We start from the raw sequence: 14,373 nt of genomic DNA, 5'->3' as shown, positions 1-14,373 counted from the left end.
TACCAGCCAACACAATACACAATACACAATACACAATACACAATACACTGACACTGATAACATTACTGTAACTTGGCTGTTGTTGATAAACCAAATCTAACATGTTTGAGTGGAAATCATTTCCTTGTTATCGTTATTAGACTAATTAACAACAAAAGTTTGTTTGTTTTTTTTTTTCTTTTCTTTTTGCATATTATCTCCATGAAGTGACTAATATTGGAGTTCACTACAAACAAAAAGTTAAGCATGTTTCTTTTTTCTTTTTTTTCTTTTTTTTGGTCATTTTTGCCATTTGTAAATAAAACTATGTCTGGTCATTTTAAAATGTGTTTCAATTAAATTCACACAAAAAAGTAAAAAGCGCTGTGCAAAAATCCCAACTGACAAAAAAATAGACCAAAAAATTTGAAATACCTATAACTTTTTGTTTGTAGTGTATGTTAAAATGTGAGAAAACATCAAATTAGCAGCATTTAATGTTTTTATTTCATAGTTTTCACACAGTAGATCAGTAAATACACGTTTCTTTGCTTTAAAAATTAAACGCACATTTTTGCAACTCCATGAAAAATAGCTTCATTAAAAAAATAAGAATAGAATAGAAGCTTTATTGTCATTGCATAATAAATACAATGAAATTGCACATGCCCCCACATAAAAAAAAAAAAAAATACAAATAACATTCATGCTACATTCTATTCACTCATAAATACATTCGACAAGCACAACAAACACACCAAAACACATCAATATTAACCCTTCCATGCATGAATTGTGAGAACCTTAGTCAAGATTCTTTTCTTCAGTTTTTATTCCTCCTTAGGCATGAAAAAAACTATGCAATTGAGTTTTTTTTCCTATGGAGTTACAAAAATATCCATGCATTTAATTTTTGAAGTAAAGAAACATGTTTAAAACCCAATATCAGAAAGTGATATGAAAACAATGAAATAAAAACATTTTTAATGCTGCTAATCTGGTGTCTTCTCACATTTTAACATATTCTGATGCTAGTAATTACTCACTTCATGGAGATAATATGCAAAAAAAAAAAAAAAAAAAAAACCTTCTTGTCTAACAAATAACAATTGACTTACACTTAAACATGTTAGTGCAGATCAGGTTTATCAAGAACTACAAAGTTACAGCAATGGGATGAATGTCAGTGTATTATGGGATGGTGCGTAAGTGTCCACTGTGTTGGCTGATATGGAACTAAAACAACAAAACCCATGAATTTACAAGAGAACAGCTGGAGAATAACTGTCCACTGTAGTGACTTATGCATGAAAGGGTTAAAATACTACTATATAAAAGTGCAATTATATTTAAAAAAAAAAAAAAGTGCATCAATACAATAATCTCATTGTTTTTTTAAATGCCTAAAGAGGAATAAAGAAAAAAATGTTGATTAACCCTTTCATGCACAGTGATCACTCCAGTGGACAGCTCTTCTACAGCTGTTCTCTTGTAGATTCATGGGTTTTGTTGTTCTTTTCACTGTTTTTTTTTTTTTTTTTTTAACACATATCTTTATTAAAGTTTTAATACACTACATATCTTTTCTGACATGAATTGGTAACATTATGTAGACCTCTCCTGAGCATAAACCCCCAGAATCACAAGCCCTCTCCATAGTTTTCACACAATTTATCAGTAAATACATGTTTCTGTGCGTCAAAAATTAAACGTGTGGTGTCCAGCTGAGTGGACATTTTTGTAACTTCATGAAAAATAGGTTCATAAGATTTTTTTTTTTTTTTTTTGTATGTATTTTTTTTTTTTATTTATTAATTTTTTTAAAAAATTTATTTATTTATTTTTCAGAAGAAAATTTTCAATCGCATTGTTTTTTTCGTGCCTAAAGAGGAATAAAAACACTCAGGAAAAAAATTTTGATTAAGGTTCTCATAATTCGTGCATGAAAGGGTTAATGTTCTCATAATTCATGCATGAAAGGGTTAATCCACTTTTCCTGTGATTATTCTGCAAAAAAGGTTCATGCAAGTAATGTTCTAAAACTCTAGGAACATGCTGTAATTGTGATGGTGGTAGGAAAATAGGCATTCCGTCATTCCTGCTGTATATAGTTGGTGTTCAAAGTCCAGGCCCAGCCGCCTGTAGTGGGCAGGTCTTTAAGCCGGTGAGGGGCGGAGTGCGCCGCGGAGACATCCAGATTATACACCTCCTGTCTGGCGCTGGACGACCAATGAAACACAACTCAAGAGGATACTTTGTTGTGACAATAAATCAGATGGGAGAAGGCAGAGCTCCATAATGAATCGAAATGAAACTAATATTGAGTTCTGAAAGCGAAAATTATGAGACCGACAAGTGCGAGTGACCCAGCAGCAGCAGCAGCTTCAGCCACACCACCACAACATGACCCAGCTTCCAACTCGTGGTGCGCACTAGAGGGGATCGAAGAGGCGGATAAACTGGCTGATTTGCCTCTAAATTTCGTTGATATAACTTGTGGATCGGACGGTCATTGATGCAAAGTGTTGCGCAACGATGGCAACTCCGGCGCATCCAGAGACCAGGAAATTTACGCGTGGCTTGGGTAAACCTGGCACTGCGGCTGAACTCAGGCAAAGTGTCTCTGAGGTGGTTAGGACGTCCGTGCTGGTTGTAAGTACACACCTCACCCCACCACCCCTCCTTCTGTCCCATTCCACAGGGGTCATGCCTGTTTAAACCTTTGTGTCTAGCAGGGAAACATCAGCTTTACGCTTGTTTTCAGTAACGCAGCTGAGTTTAGACCAGCTGGAAGTGCGCACATGTGGGTTAAAAGGAGTAAAAAAAAAATAATAATAATAACCAGGTTTTATTGTAAAGTGAGTGGTGTTGACATATGTATGCGTAAGGAGTGTGGAACAAAGTGATTTTGCGTGAATGGATGAGGATGTGATGCGTAATTAGTGGCAGATGGATGGATTTGGATAGTTCTTGAATGTAATCAGACCTTTCTTGTAGTTTCTGGGTATATTTTTGAGTATTATTAGAATGCTACAAACTTTTTTTTAAATTTTCTAAACTTTTTTTTTTTCTTAAATATTTTATTCCCTGTAAGAGGCTGTAAAGAATCAGTGCCTGGTTAAGGTGTTTTGTACCCTATGTCAATGAAGGCATCAGCTTTCATAGGGATGCTCTGAGATGACACAATACCTTCTCACAAGGGAAAGCATGTGGCTTCAATTTCATGCTTCAGTCACATATAAAGTGTCCAGTGACAGTGACATAATGATGAATTTGACCGTCCACTTAGCAACATTTGGGTGATGAGGGCCTATAATACCCACTAAGTATCAGTTTCCTTCAGCTAAGGAGGAAAAAGAGTCAACCCTTTTGTTTTGTCCGAGTGCATTGGGTGTTTGGTGTTCCATCTGATTGTTCCAACTTTCCTGGAAGACGTTGCTAGGTAACCGAAACGGACACCGTCCAGGCTCTCTGTCAGGGAAATGGAATCCTGAGTCAGGATCCCAGACATCCAACCACACCTTCGTATTATTTATTCATTCTCACTCTGGTGCTCGGCCAGAGATGCCTGAGGGAGGAGAACAAATATGGATAGAAGTATGCATATTGGGAAATTAACATGCTTAGGAGAGCTGAACTAACTCAGTTTGGTTTGTTATCCGCAGGCACAGACACATGGGCAGATATGTGAGCTGTAGAAGTAACAGTATGGTTGTATTGTTGAGTTCAAGTGTTTGCGGGAGCCTCTCAGTGGGACAAGAATGTGACTGTATGCAAGAACGCTGTCTGTAATTAATTCCTCCATGAAACATGTGAATACCAGAGAAGGAATAGAGGGATCTGTTTGATGGACATAAAGAGGAGCTTGTATATGATTGTCATCTATTCTGGCTCCCACTCTAATGTTTTCACTTGAAGCACAAATGTTGCTTCCCTTTTGTGTGCTGTTATATAGATTATAACATACAGCATAGTACATACATGCACTATCTAATGGCAGTAAGGAAACTCTAAACTATGGTTTCCGGTCAAGTGCACTTGGCCGCTGTCCTCGTTTCCCAACAATTTGTGCATTTTCGTGAAGGCACACACTGCCTGAGCAGAGCCTCTTTGTTTATTGTTGGAGTAGAAAGCACAGAGACTTGTAATAGGCCAGTACCCTCAGCTGAGCCATCCCTCTGTTTCTTCACACTTCAGACATGCTAACACTACTATTAGCTCCCTGAAGGCTGTCATCAGCTCTGAATTTGACGAGCTGGGGTTGCACCATGACACATTACAGGAAGTTGCCAGAGCAGAAAACCTGGAGTTTGTAAAGACAAACTTGACAGCTTGCATTAGCTCAAATGATTCTTGTGATTTATTTATTTTTTTAGTAACTGCACAAACATCATATAAATATCAGTGAAGATGGGTTGTCAGAGGAGCTCAGGCCTAGTCAGTGCTTTACCTACAGTTTGGAGAAGCCTGTGTGGATACTGTCACTGCAAACTAAGGACATTCATTTATTCATTTTCTGAACCCGCTTTATCCTCACTAGGGTCGCTGGAGCCTATTCCAGCTACTTATGATTGAAGGTGGGGTACACCCTGGACATGTCACCAGTTCATCGCAAGGCTGACATATAGAAACAAACAACCAATCGCTCTCACATTCACACCTATGGGTAATTTAGATTAACTGATTGACTTATCAGTCCGTGTCTTTGGATGGTGTGAGGAAGCTGGAGTACCCGGAGAGAACCCACACAGCCACAGGGAGAACATACAAACTCCACGCAGAAAGATCCCACCCCAACTAAGGACGAAAGGACCTTAATTTGTCATTGCAGTTTCCCAAAAGAAATTATTTCAGGCTGTCTCACTCAAAAGGTGCAGGATGTTGCATAAATTAAATGTTAAAGGAGTGATATTTAGCTATTTTTAAAATGGAATTATGCATTTTAAAACACTTCCCTGTGGTCTACATAAACTGTAAATGCTATGCTTGGGTCTGAATTCTTCATTAATTCAACTCCACAGGTCCATCTTCAACCCTATTTCTGAGTAATGACACCGGAAAAGGTCGTTTTGTGCGCTGGCCCTTTAAATGCAAATGAGCCACTTCATACCCCACCCCCTCCAGGTTGTTGGCGGTGCTGCTCTGTCCTGTTCAACCAGCAACTGAACATTTTAGGTAATCGGCTCGAAGTTTGGACATATTTTTAGTATGGGCTACAACCGCTGCTGCTGACAAACAATTATGTCGTACTCAGAGAAATGTTCCTCAGAAGTCTAGACCTTATATGTGTAAATGTCGTGATGTAACAAGTTATAGACGTAACAAATTAAGCAAGAATTAAAACAGGTTGTAGAAATCCACTGAATATAAAGATAGCTTTGCAGCACCCAAAGGGTTCAAATTCAAACTTTTTGAACTATTAGGGTCCAAATACACAAATAAATGTACCAAAGACTAAAAAAAGTGGGTTTAGCAAAATATGACACCTTTAAAACAACAAGCAAAAGAGTAAAAACAGTAAAAGACAATAAAAAAGCAGCCAAACATTACCAAAAAGAACAAAGCAAAACAGCAGCATGGCATTATTGCACCGTATTAGACATTAGACAATATACTGCAGTAAAAAAAAAGGTTGCATTTTTGTCACCTAAAAAATAAGTTTCAGTTTTAATATTGTTTAATATTTACCTTGTTGTCAGACAGTACTTTTTGCCAGTTTAATATGGAGGTTTCCGATTCATGGCTGCATTGATCAGTTCACCATAAACCACCTAAAGTCATACAATAACATTCAAGATACCCGAGACAGTTACTCCGGTGTTCTGTGAAATAAAATTGCTGTTTTTGTCAAAGGGGTCAGAAGAGAGGAGATTATATTCACTTTCAGAAAGTTCTTTCTAAATATGGCATATATTTACAGTACTGTGCAAAGGTCTTGAGCCAGAATTAGGTTTGTTGTAAACCTCTAATGACGACACATGTATTTTTGAGTCACTGTATTAAGATCCAATATGGATATATGGAGAATACTTCGCGCTCAAAACAAAACTTTCAAGGTAAAGCATCTACTATAACCAAAGTGGTAGACAATATGAGATTTATTATATTACATTTTTGATGTTTTATACCATTCAACACGTCAGATGTTTCTAACTGTTTGTGCTGCTTCTTATCATGGGGTCAGGGGTCAAACTACAGGGTGGGGAAGCAAAATTTACAATATCTTGAGGCAGGGATTGAAAGACAGTGTATGACCAATTAGTTTATTGAAAGTCATGAGAATTTATTTGCCACAAGAAAATTGACATAATAGAAAATGGTTTTATTCTATGTGTCCTCCTTCTTTCTCAATAACTGCCTTCACACGCTTCCTGAAACTTGCGCAAGTGTTCCTCAAATATTCGGGTGACAAATTCTCCCATTCTTCTTTAATAGTATCTTCCAGACTTTCTCGTAATAGTTTTGCTCATAGTCATTCTCTTCTTTACATTATAAACAGTCTTTATGGACACTCCAACTATTTTTGAAATCTCCTTTGGTGTGACGAGTGCATTCAGCAAATCACACACTCTTTGACGTTTGCTTTCCTGATTACTCATATGGGCAAAAGTTTCTGAAAAGGTATGGATAATAGTGTTAGGTATGATTATGACATCAATATATGTTTGGTTTCAAAACAATTGACGTAGTGCCTGCTGAGAAAAAACAACTAAATGTTCATTGTAAATTTCGCTTCCCCACCCTGTACATAGTGACTATAACCTTTTGAACCCTTTTATTTGACTTTTTCTGTCTTTTTAATTCTGCACATATTTTCCATGTATTTTTGGATGTATCTGAAGACAGTAGAATGAGAAATAAATTCGTAAGCTCATTTCAACCCTGCACGAACATCGAAGCTAAAGGAGGCTTAACACTTTTGCACCGTACTATATATAGCATATCACTTGGATTTATTTTTATTTTGGTGGCAGAAGTATATTTTGGTACTGCCCCATCTAAAGTAGTGCATGACTTAGATTCTGCAACAGTATTCTCCAAACTGGGAGCATACTGACCATGAACCACTGAAGGTAATGCATCTCAAATAACCTGAACTAATGTATTAACTGATGGATAAAACAGATCAATAGTTGGAAATGTTTAGTTAGTGTATAAATCTTACACTATAAAGCAGATGGGGGAGGTTGTGTAATTGTAATCAATAGTCCTAACTGCCTGTCACCTAATAGTGATATCCTCAGATCCTCTGTGTTCCTGTTATATGGATGACCCGAGGGAGCTGTAAGCCAGATGGGTGTCATTATGTGGGAGTGATGCCATTAGCCGCCCGTGGCCAGTGCACACACAGCTGACTCACTACGCAACCAGAAGGGAAAGTGGGACGCTCACATGTGCACTGAATAAAAACATTCAAATAGGGACAAGGTGGACAACTTTTAGCAAAGCCCACATGTTGAAGCGCACACTGTGTTTAGAAGTGTGTTTTTAACCGACCAAAATCATCTACTCATCTCTAATATTTAATACCAGTTGATCCACTAATGCTATCAATACATGTAAATAACTGGTGCAAAATACAGTTTGTCATCTTTTCGTTGTCATCAGATATGACCCATTTTTTACGCTGCAAAAATCAAAATCTCACCAAGTATATTTTTCTCATTTCAAGTCAAAATATCTCATCACACTTAAAATAAGACATAATCACCTAAAGAGTAACTTTTCAGTGAGATATAAGAACTTATTTTCAGACAATAGAGCTTGAAACTCTTATTTCAAGAAATCTTACAAGATAATTTTCACTTGTTCCATTGATTTTTTTTGCTTAATTCAACATTTTTCTGCTTAATTCAAGTTAAAAAAAAAAATCGGCCAATGGATCAAGTGAAAATTATCTCGGTAAGATTTCTTGAAATAAGATTCTTCAAATTTATTGTCTGAAAATAAGTTCTTATATCTCACCTTTAAGTTACTCTTTAGGTGATTATGTCTTATTTTAAGTGTGATGAAATATTTTGACTAGAAATGAGAAAAATACACTTGGTAAGATTTTGATTTTTGCAGTGTGGACATTCACAGGCTCCGTAGTTACCATGGAAACACAGTCATCTTCTACAACATTGATTCACCAGTAAAACCCATGGATTTGGATCAATGACTGTTTTTTTAGGCTTGTTTTTATTCAGATTCAGATTCAAGTTTATTTGTCATTTCAGCATATAAAAATACACAGAAACAAAATATTGTACTCAGGTCCCCGACTGTCAGCAGCATTTAGTAAAAATAGTATAAGTTACTGATAAAATAATAAAAATAATAAAATACTGATATAAAAAAAATAGCAATAACAATAACACCCCCCTAAAAATTACTTATAAATAACTAAAAAAAAATTTATTTATAAAGTGCACAGCAGTAAAGTGTCAATTTAAAAGTGCATTCTGGGCTCAAAGTTGTTCAGTTAATGGTATGTTTTGCTGAAAAAGTCACTTTTTCTTCAGTTTTCTCAGTTTTCATATAATACCCTTGGAATCTACTCTGAGTTTTCATGAACATCTACATGATCATTTACTTAAATATAGAGAAAAGTACTTTATTTACACTGAATAATACAAAATTTATACAATGATATTGTAATAAATGATAATAAATCACTTAAGAAATGTTAAAAAGACAGAAAAATCAATTTAGTAGTTGTCATAAAAGTTGCTCTGGGTCTTAATGGGTTAAACATTAAAAAAATCTGATTTGTTCTGCAGAAAATGAACAACTCACATAGTTTTTTTTATGCGTTTGGCTGTTGGACAGTATTTCCTGTCTTATAGTATCAGCCTAATTAAACTTTTACCTCAACATAAAGCAAACAGGCGCCATTTATCCTCTCATTGTGCATTTAATTGCTCCATTTCCTTTTACTTACATCCTCTACACCCACATTTTACCTGTGTCTCTTTTGCCAACACCATGTGACCGGTTACATTTTACAGCCTTTGTTTAATCAAGTCAAACATTGACGGTAATGAGCCCCCGCTGTGACACACCGAAGATGGACGACATCAACGCACAAAACATGACCTCCGCTGCTTCGCATGATGAAATACTTGAATTTTTTCTTCTTTTGTCAGTCCGCATGATCTTAAACTTAGCTGTAATACCTCTCATGGGTGTGTACACAATGTAATTTTCAAACAAAGTAAGTTTGCCAGGAAATTTTTTTCAGCTTCTGGTTTTGACAGGACATGTTTCTCCCCTGATTGTTTCCAAAGATAAAGTCATGTTCTCTCATGCAGTGAAGCCACATTAGTTAGTCTCTCCCAGTGGTGGAATGGAATTAAGTACATTTACTCAAGTATTAGATTTAACTACAGATTTGAGCTGCTTTACTCAAATATTTCAGTTCTGTTCTAATTTATTTTTCTACTCATCTCACTTATTTTTCATCTCAGGGGAAATATTGCATTTTTTACTCCTCTACAGATATGTCAGTGCCGTTGTTAGTTGTTCAGATGACGACATTCATATGTTCTGACATTTTATGAAAAATAGTGCATTGTTCACATTTTAGATGCCTGTCAGTTGTTAACAGCTCCACAAAATAATCATGTTTCCATCTACATTCCTAACATGGCTTCATTTTATTAACTGTTCAAATCATCTAATATCTCACAAAAATCATAGATAACAGAAAAACTAAAAGTACTTCAAACAGATTTGTTTATCAGAACTTAGACTGTTCTCTCCTTTCCTATCAATCATTCGTAGATTTTTCTCTTGACGCTGTTTATAAAACTGTACAAAGTAGTTCATACTAGCTCCACCTCCACAGTTTTAACAGTAACATACTACGACAACAACAATACCTCAGTATTGATTTTCTAATGATGTCAGATATAACAAGTGGTGCCAGGCACAACAAACCCCACCCCTCGTACATATTTCGCCCATTATAAGAACATGGGAAGATTTTCAAAAAATTCATAAAAGTTTTAACTTTGACCTACTGTTCCCAAAATCCATTCTGGGTCACTGGCAATATAGAAAGTCAATTTGATATGAATTCAACCAATAGTTTTGCTGCTACAGACATGTGAAATTTCACCCATTGTAAGTAAATGGGGAAAAAAAAGATTTAAAAAATTCATTAAAAAAAATTGAAACTTTGACCTACTGTTCCCAAAAGGTAATGACATCTATTCTGGGTCACTGGCAATCTAGAAACCAAATTTGGTATGAATTCACCCAATAGTTTTTCTGCTACAGACATGTTAAATTTTGCTCATTATAAGTAAATGCGAAAAAAAAAAAAAAAAAAAAAGATTTTAAAAATTCTTAAAAAATTGTAACTTTGACCTACTTCTCCCAAAATGTAATCAGATCTATACTGGGTTACTGGCAATCTATAAACCCAATTTGGTATGAATTCAACAAATAGTTTTGCTGCTAGAGTGTTAACAAACAAACAAAGAAACAATCAAGTGGTGCCAGGCACAACAAACCCTGCCTCTTACACATGTTTCGCCCATTATAAGTAAATGGGAACATTAAAAAAAAATGATGATAAAAAAATTCAACTTTGACCTGCTTTTCCCAAAATGTAATGAGATCTATTCTGGGTCACTAGCAATCTATAAAGTCAATTTGGTATGAATTCACCCAATAGGTTTGCTACTACAGACATGTGAAATTCCACCCATTATAAGTAAAGGGGAAAAAAAAAGATTTAAAATAAATTCATAAAAATTGAAACTTTGACTTACTGTTCCAAAAATGTAATGAGATCTGTTCTTGGTCACTGGCAATCTATAAACCCAATTTGGTATGAATTCAACAAATAGTTTTGCTGCAAGAGTATTAAACAAACGAACAAAGATTATAAACACCATATGCTTTTACTTAAGTAGCATTTTTCATCCAAAACTATTACATTGACTTTAAATAACTTTAAATGTTCTTAGCAGGTCAAAGATGCCCCTTATTACACCTTATGTTTGACAATAAAATCCAACATTACTAATAGACTATATCATAGATGTGTCTTATGTGGAGTAAAGTGAAAAAACTACAGACTACTGCCTCTTGTTTGGAGCAGACCCTGTCACATATACAGCCTGATCAAACCAGTGAATAGATTACAGTGCTGTGTGAGGTCTAAGCAGCTTGATCTCCCTGTGTCTGTTTCACTATAAAGCCGGTGGGCATCAGCGCTATAGGGGTGCATAATCTGTCTGTTCAGAATAGTGGTAAATGACTCTCTATGTGAACAAGCCCGGGGGGGTGGAGACAGGAGAGTACATGAGAACTCTGCATGGGTCAATAATACATGAGGCTCCTCTTGTAACCGGTGCACCCATTAAGAGACTCTCCTTCTCTGCTGTGCTGTGGTTTTGACAAGCCCAAAACTTGGTACTAGATTCCACAAAACAAACTGTTCACCACATACAACTCATACTGTGAGTAATCATGAAGCTCTGCACCATTAGACCTTAGATGATACAGTTATGTGCATACGTGACAAAACAGCTTTTATGAATTTCATGATAGAAATTTACTACAAATGTAAATAAAATGAAAAAAAAGTATTAGTGACAGATTTGTGTGTGTTTATAGGCAAAAACTGACAGCTAAAAATGTTAATTTACAAAGATTTATTCATAATGAAAATCTTAATAATATATTAAATTACTCTAAAACATAAAATTGTCCAATCTTTCTCACTGTTTTTATATAAATTTAGCAATTTGTCCATTCATTCATTTCATCCATTCAATTCGTTTATCCTGAAAAATACAGTAATTGAGGTTTCCAGAGATACGCTGAGTTAAAAACTAATTTAACCCTCAAAGACCTAAACCAGAAGTACCTACTTATCTAAAATATTTAATAACATTTGAGCCACCGATCCTATTAATACATCTAAATAATTCAGGTAAAATGCATTTTTCTTAGTTTCTAGTTTTCCACAGTTTTTATATAATAACCTTTCAATGTACTCTGAGCTTCTATGATGCTACTATCTACTTTGAATTTATGAAAAAATACATTATTTTTTACTGAAACATGCAAAATGTACTTGACAGTATTATAATAAATGGTGATAATTCACTTGGGAAAGGGTATACTCCGAGAAAGTCAGCACAAAAATGTTTTAAGAGGAAAATACTCTTTGAAAACCATTGAACATTGAGGTGAAGTGGTTTCAGATCAAAGAAGAGGAGGGGTGTTTTGAATTTATTTGATATATGCACTTTAGAAATGGCAGGAAACAGAACAGTGAAGGGAATGACATTCAACAGAGGTCCTCCGGCCATGACATGAACATGAATGTTCTGGTGACAGTGCATTCATGCAACCATGTGGCTGTGATCATTGAAGATTAGAGGGTTCAATACTGTGGCGTAAATTCACAACAGTCTCCACTTCCTCTCCCGTCAGCTGTTAAATACCTTGTCATCATGTACCATCGTCTAAATATCTTCAAGACATCACTGTGAATGTGTGAATGTAGCTTAACTGGAGTGAAACCATTTTAACGCCATAAGATGTGGATATAAACTGTCAAGTGAGACTAAAACAAACCCATTACACTCACAATAAAATGTGTGTGACTGGGTTTGGGCACGGCTGTTGTGGTTATAATCTAAACCAGATTTGCCACTCAGAGCACTTACAGTTTGAGTGGGAAGCTTGACTGTTTTTTTGCAAGCACATGGAGGGGAAGATAATACACAGCACCGAGACAAAGACTGAGAGGATTTCCTCCATCCAGTGCTGACCCACCTCTGTTAGTTCATAACACTGGATATTACTGAAACAAAAACCAAGTCAAATCATGCAGTGGCTAGACCAGGGGTGTCAAACTCATTTTAGTTCAGGGGCCAAATTCAGCCAAATTTGGTCTGAAGTGGGCCGTACCAGTAAAATAATAACATAATTATATATAAATAAAGTCAACTCCAAAGTTTCCTTACATGATGAAAATGTTTATAACTATAAACTGTCCTTTAAAACAATGTGAATAACATGAATGACCTAAAATTTGTTAAGAAAAATAAGTGCAATTTTAACAATATTCTGCCTCCGTTTATTATTAACCCTTTCATGCATGAATTATGAGAATCTTAGCTGAGTTTTTTTCCTGAGTGTTTTTATTCCTCTTCAGGCATGAAAAAAAAAAAAAAAAAAAATGCGATTGAAATTTTTTTATGGACCTATTTTTCATGGAGTTATAAAAATGTCCACTCAGCTGGACACCAATTTTTGAAGCAAAAAAAACATTTATTTAAAACCCATCATGAGAAAGTGATAAACTGCGTGAAAGCTATGAAATAAAAACATTTTTCATGCAGCTAATCTTATGTTTTCTCACATTTTAACATACTCTAATACTTGTTATTACTAACTTCATGCAGACAATATGCAAAAAAAAAAAACTTTTTGATTAAGAAAACTGTTGTTTACGGTGTAATAACAATTAGCAATTGATTTAATACATGTTACAGTAATGGTATGAATTACAGTGTATTATGGGATAGTGTATGTGTCCACTGTGTTGGCTGGTATGGAACTAAAACAACAACACCCATGAATATACAAGAAAACAGCTGGAGAATAACTGTCCACTGTAGTGACCAGTATGCATGAAAGTAGGGCTGTGCAATTAATCGAAATTCGATTACGATTTTGATTATTACACGCAACGATTACAAAAATTATGTAATCGAGAAAAAACGATTATTAATTTTGAGTTGTTTAATTCACGCGCACGCAAGCTCCCATGAGCTGCTCAGCCCCGCCCCCCTCTAAGCTACTGCTGCCTGCTAGCCGGCAGGTCCACCCCAAGAGGACAGTTGTACCTAGCGACCTGGAAAAACGGCAAGAGAATCATAGCAGAAGTGCTTGGTAAACAAAAAAGGCAAGTCAAATTCAATTATATGGAATCACTTTGGGTTTGATGAAGAAGACGAAGAGCAAAAACACAGCACGTGCACAGTGTTTCGTAGTTGTGTCCGCACCGACCGCTAACACAACAAACCGTTTTAACCATTTAAAGTTTAACCACCGCCACCTTTATCATAATCTTATGAAAAACTAAAACACATAAAAACAACTCCGTTTACAACTTCGCCCGCAATGCAATCTTCAGTCTCCGAATCTCTTTACGCTGCAACTCCCGTATTAACCTAACCTAACCCTAACCCATATAACCCTAGCGTGCGTATTCGAGATGGCTGATGTATACAGAAGGCCTGAACTGAAACCTCACGGCACGCCACTGAATTTACTTTCATACTACATTGAACATACTGGAATTTATAATTTGCACTTTACGTGAGTTTTTTTTTTTTTTTTTTTTTTTTTTTTAATTGCTCCAGTTCTATGGCAGGTCTATAG

General features: G+C 35.7%; 1 protein-coding gene across 3 annotated transcripts in view; it reads left to right on the top strand.

Annotated features, from left to right (window-relative positions):
* Window positions 1-2,170: 2,170 nt before the first annotated feature.
* Window positions 2,171-14,373, top strand: part of LOC115411856 (dedicator of cytokinesis protein 9) — a 112,424-nt gene continuing 100,221 nt past the window's right edge. For 2 of the 3 annotated variants that reach the window (XM_030124080.1, XM_030124079.1), the window contains exon 1: window positions 2,172-2,631. In XM_030124080.1, coding sequence (XP_029979940.1) covers window positions 2,515-2,631 — 117 coding nt within the window. In that variant the 5' untranslated portion in view covers window positions 2,172-2,514. Of the gene's footprint in view, window positions 2,632-14,373 lie in introns of all 3 variants that reach the window. The other variant, XM_030124081.1, reaches the window with a different exon arrangement.

This window comes from Sphaeramia orbicularis, chromosome 21, assembly GCF_902148855.1.
Source record: "Sphaeramia orbicularis chromosome 21, fSphaOr1.1, whole genome shotgun sequence".
Taxonomy (NCBI): Eukaryota; Metazoa; Chordata; class Actinopteri; order Kurtiformes; family Apogonidae; genus Sphaeramia; species Sphaeramia orbicularis.
This window is presented reverse-complemented; position numbering and strand designations above follow the sequence as displayed.